The sequence below is a fragment of the Pimephales promelas genome, chromosome 3 (genome assembly GCF_988280905.1).
Source record: "Pimephales promelas chromosome 3, fPimPro1.hap1.1, whole genome shotgun sequence".
In the NCBI taxonomy this organism is placed as follows: Eukaryota; Metazoa; Chordata; class Actinopteri; order Cypriniformes; family Leuciscidae; genus Pimephales; species Pimephales promelas.
The window spans coordinates 743,298-748,251 of record NC_142771.1 but is presented as its reverse complement, the minus strand read 5'-3'; the positions used below and the strand labels follow the sequence as shown (position 1 = coordinate 748,251).

At 39.9% G+C, this 4,954-nt stretch overlaps 1 protein-coding gene across 1 annotated transcript; it reads left to right on the top strand.

Moving 5' to 3' along the window:
• The first annotated feature begins 332 nt into the window (after nt 1–332).
• LOC120468227 (uncharacterized) lies at nt 333–4,534 on the top strand. The gene is made up of 3 exons (XM_089129230.1): nt 333–393; nt 3,364–3,681; nt 3,785–4,534. The coding sequence occupies exons 1-3, from the start codon at nt 333–335 to the stop codon at nt 4,189–4,191; spliced, it is 786 nt and encodes a 261-aa protein (XP_088985356.1). The 3' UTR covers nt 4,192–4,534.
• Nucleotides 4,535–4,954: the final 420 nt, after the last annotated feature.

Sequence of the window (4,954 nt, the reverse complement as noted above, 5' to 3'; positions counted from 1 at the left end):
ACATTTAATATCTGCTTTACAGACACTCGTGAAGTGTGTGCAAATACTCTCTGTTTCACCAAACTGAGCTGATGTTAATCTTCAAAATGCAACACACACACACACACACACACACACACACACACACACACACACACACACAGAGATCAACACTTTATTCTCATGGACTGACATAGTGTCACTATAGCAACAGACGTAAACTCATCAGATAAGATGAAGTCAATAACCACAGGAGGAGCTGGTGATGATTAAAGGAGGAGCTGTAACTATATATAATGAAGAGGAAGAGCTGTCACTATATCTAATGAAGAGGAAGACGGACAGAAGCAGAAATGTCTGATCAGTGTGATCTGTGTCTGCTGGGACTGATCATTCTCTCTTCACTTCTCACAGGTAAAGAAATCTGTATTTTCTCTAAACACATTTAGTGGAATTAGTCTGGAAAGAGTTGATTTGAACATGCTCAGTTTAAAGGACCCAAGGTCTAAGACCAAGGAGCAGGACCAGAGCACAGAACGTTTTAATATATTTATTAGTATAAAATGACCAACGTTTCGATGCACATGCGTCTTCATCAGAGTCAAACAGTCAATGGCAACAATATACAGAATTTAAAGAGTCATAATTCAAGGTATTGGCCGCAGGCTTAAGTGGGTGTAGTGCAACAATTATCCAATCTTATACAAGAATTCAAGTCTTAAAAAACCCATAAACACATACACTTATTCATATATAGAAAATATATAGATATAACTAAAGTGAACCTAATTTAATTGAAAGTGTGTGAATTATAGAAACCTGAATTATAAAAAGCATGAAAGGGCCAGTTCCTCATTAAGGCCATTTGGTTCTAGTGTGTTAAGAGGAGTGTCTCGCAATTGCATAGTCCATATTTCTGTTACGAATGGCTGCTTTATGTTCTGGAATGCATAGTTTGAGGGGCCATTTAGTCTGACCTACGTATACTAATCCACTTGGACATTTCAATTCAACATATAAATCACGTGAGTGGTGTTACAATTAATGAAAGAATTGATCTTGTATTTTTTACCTGAATGGGGATGGGAAAATTGCTTTTTATCAGTTGAGTTTGAGCAGCGGGTGCAGTTCCCACATCTGTAAAAACCAAAGGGAGGAGCCGGCAACCACGTAGGTTTTGGTGGAGGGCTCATGTTCGTGTGAACCGACCTATCTCTCAGTGAGTCTTTGCACTGAATCACGTTTGGTTTTAACTAGGAGATGTAGAAATGACAGAGCGCTTCCGCAACAGGGGATATGCTGCGAGTGATATCTCTGCTGTCTATGAACAAGCCAGACTGACCCAACCTAGTTAAAACCAAACGAGATTCAGTCCAAAGACTCTGCTTCTCCACAGAGTTCTCCCAGTTTGGTGGAGAAATCAAACATGCCATTAAGAAACATTGGCACGTTTTGGTCTTAAAGCTACAGGCGCAGAATCGCCACGAGTAACTTTTGCATGCAATCCTGCAAGACAGATATGATGATCACAAGACAATCACAAGTGAAGTTCCTCAACTCAGTGTTATCATCATCTCGTCTCTGCATTAACTGCTATATTACGCTTATCCAATTCAGGTCCACATTTTCTAATTGCTCATTAACATTCCCTGTTGTTCACTAAACTAAATTAAACAGTCACTTGCAGAGGCAGTTTGTATATCAAACATGTGAACATATATCTTTAGCCCCATAACATGGGCAGCAATAGTCCGCATCGGTCCAATCACTTGACTGTAGTAGATGTCTCCCGATTTCTGATCTTAGAAGTATTTTGTGTCTCCATTAAATGTTATAATCAGTGTCGCCGGATAAATCAAGCCGTGTGTTATTCCTGATGTAATTTCATTCTCAGATCTTTAAACTGCGCTCTTCTCTTGGACACTTCTGCTGTTAAATCTGGAAAGATTTTGACATTCATCCCTTTAAAATGTTGGACTTTTCTTGCTTTTCTATTTGTAGAATAGCCTCTTTCACCGCATGCCTCTGCATCCTGACGATCATCGGTCTCGATCCATGTTTTGTAACAGACCCCACTCTGTGTGCAATTACCACTTCAGGTTTATAAAGCAGTTTATCTTTAAATACCTCATTAAAGAGGGATCACATGAATTCGGTTCGCTTCATCCATTCTGTCGTGCTTTCCGGACAAGCCCGACTCCTCGAACTGCGGTTGTAGTTTATTCATTGCCTCGTTTATTTCTTCCTTTTTTTAGCCGTAGAAGTTATTCTGTAGGACAGACAGGACTGTAAAAACACTGGCCAACGAGTAACTGTGACATCCAACAATCTGACAACAAGACAGAGAAAGAGAGGCTTAGAAGAAGACAAGATAATGAGAGGAGATGAGGAACAGGTGGAGAGGAATGAGCAGAATGAAAAGAGAAAACAGCTGATGTGTGTGTGTGTGTGTGTGTGTGTGTGTGTGTGTGTGTGTGTGTGTGTGTGTGTGTGTGTGTGCGTGCGTGTGTGTGTGTGTGTGTGTGTGTGTGTCCAGCAGAGGGAGACAGAGAAGGAGACAGGATCATTGTTACCATTAAACACTGAGAGAGTGAATAAGACCGCTGAGAAACAGCAGGAGAACAGGGGAACAAATGTATTATGTGCAATGATGAGAAAGAAGAAAAATGAAGCGATCTGGGGAGGAAAAAGGGAAAACTGGACAGAGCCAACACAAAGAAAAGAATAAAACAGAAAGGATCTTTCTCACCCGTTTCAACTAAACCTTCCGAATACAGAAGAAAAATGTAGAAAGAAAAGTCTTCCCTATACTTCCCTACTCTATCTATCAAAAGAACAATGACAGCGAACGGCACATGCCCCTAAACCTAGTGTGTGTAAACTAAATAAATCAGAACTAAGTGTGTCCGACGTACGTCACGTGACATCACTTCCCTTTTATATATGTAGAAATAAAGGCCAGCGCATCAGCCGTTGATTAGCATTATACATACGGGAAAGTAAAAGGAGGGAGTTGTGACCCCTATAGACAACAGTGTGCCGGATGGAAGAGCCGAAGTAAACTTCACAGAACTGCAAGAAAAACAACAACGCCAAAGTTTCCTTTTCAACTGTCGAGTAATTCCCTTGATGTTTATCAAACTTACGGGAGAAAAAGCACACTGATGGTCCACATCCTCGCCGTCTAGAAGCAAAACTGCTCCAGTAACTCCATGTATCCGCGCTCGCATCAACTTACAACTCAAAGAGCGATCCAAACTCAGCCGAAACTGGGCAGCTTTACAACAGAGCTTTAACACTCTCAGATACAGTCGAGAGGACAAATATCATCATTTAATACTTCTGTTTATATCATCATGATCACTGAGATATACTGTGTTTCAGGAACCAGTGGAGCGAATAATGTGTTCATCAGTTCTGGTGTAGATGTCTCTCTGTCCTGTAATAAAGATCTTTCTGACTGCAAATCAACATCATGGATCTACGAGAACATATTCAGAGATCCATGGAGAGTTAAACTGATTACTGGAGGAATAAAGAATAAAGACACAGAGAGACATGAGAGACTGAGTCTGGAGTCTGACTGCTCTCTGAACATCAAGAACGTCACAGGAGAAGATTATGGATTATACAGATGCAGACAATATGTGAATTACAGACAACAAGTACATAATGCTGGTGTTTTTCTGCATGTTCTTCATGGTAAGTTTATGATTATGTGTTCAATATAAAAAGAGCAGATTCTCCCTTTAAACTCGGATGATGATTGAAGAGTCTGTGATTTGTGTCTTGTGTTCAGTTTCAGTGTCTCCGTCATCATCATCATCATCTTCATCCTCACAGACTGAGATCAGTCCAGGCCGCTCTGTGACTCTCTCCTGTCAGTTGTATTTATATTCTGTATACTCCTGTGATGTTTGGGTCAGTTCTGGAGTTGAGCTGTTGTGGGTGAATCAGGCTGGTGTTGATCTGAAGACAGACTCCAGATATCAGATATCATCATCATCATCATCATCATCTCCAGATCACTGTATCATCACTCTGACTACAACACTCCTGGATGAAGATGACAACAGAGAGTGGAGATGTCAGTTTACTCGGGGAAATCAAGTCCAGACGTCAGTCAGATACACTGTCAAGTATTCAGGTGAGGAAACAGTGTTAGAAGAGCCTCATGATGTCAGGAACACTGAGGTCTATCAGTATCACTGAACCAGAACAAACTGAGGGAACAAAAGCTTCTTTGACTCTCACAGAAGAGGAACTCAAAGCGTTGCTTCAAACTAATGAACTGCAGTGAAGTCACAGTCCAACTGTTCACTCTTTATGTAATGTGATGATCACAGTTAAAATATGATGCTCATATTGTACAGTATGAATCATCTGAACTAACATTGATCTTCACAGCTCAAGCTGATTCAACGACAGCAGTGAATCCAGTCCACATCACACACTCTCAGGATCCCTCAACTATAAACACACACGTTTCTAAAGGTACATCATCACTGTCTTTCTCACATCAGTGCTTTTCAGTGCGTAATGCTGGAGTTATCTTCAGTGTTCACTATTCAGAATGTCTGATCCTTGGCTAGAAAGTATTGTTGGTAAATATAATCAGGTCAGGAATAAGATTAGTGTATTCTACTTTCTGAAGCTAAAAACCTACATCACCTGATCCTCTTTGTTCCTTTCTTTGCAATAAATGATGTGTTTCAGTAAACAATGTTACAAAGACCACAAACTCACATAAAAAGCCAAGAGTCAAACTGCCCGACTAAAGGAAACACTGATCACCACAATGGTGACCAAACATTTTCAATAAATCATCAACATCTGTTGTTTTTAAATGGATGACAGAAATAAAGTCAGTCAGTATTATAATGATTTCCCAATCATTATAGATCAATTAAAAAAAGTTACACAGGTCTATAGAGGACAAAAATGTCTGACAAAAAAAAAAAACTGTCATTAAAAT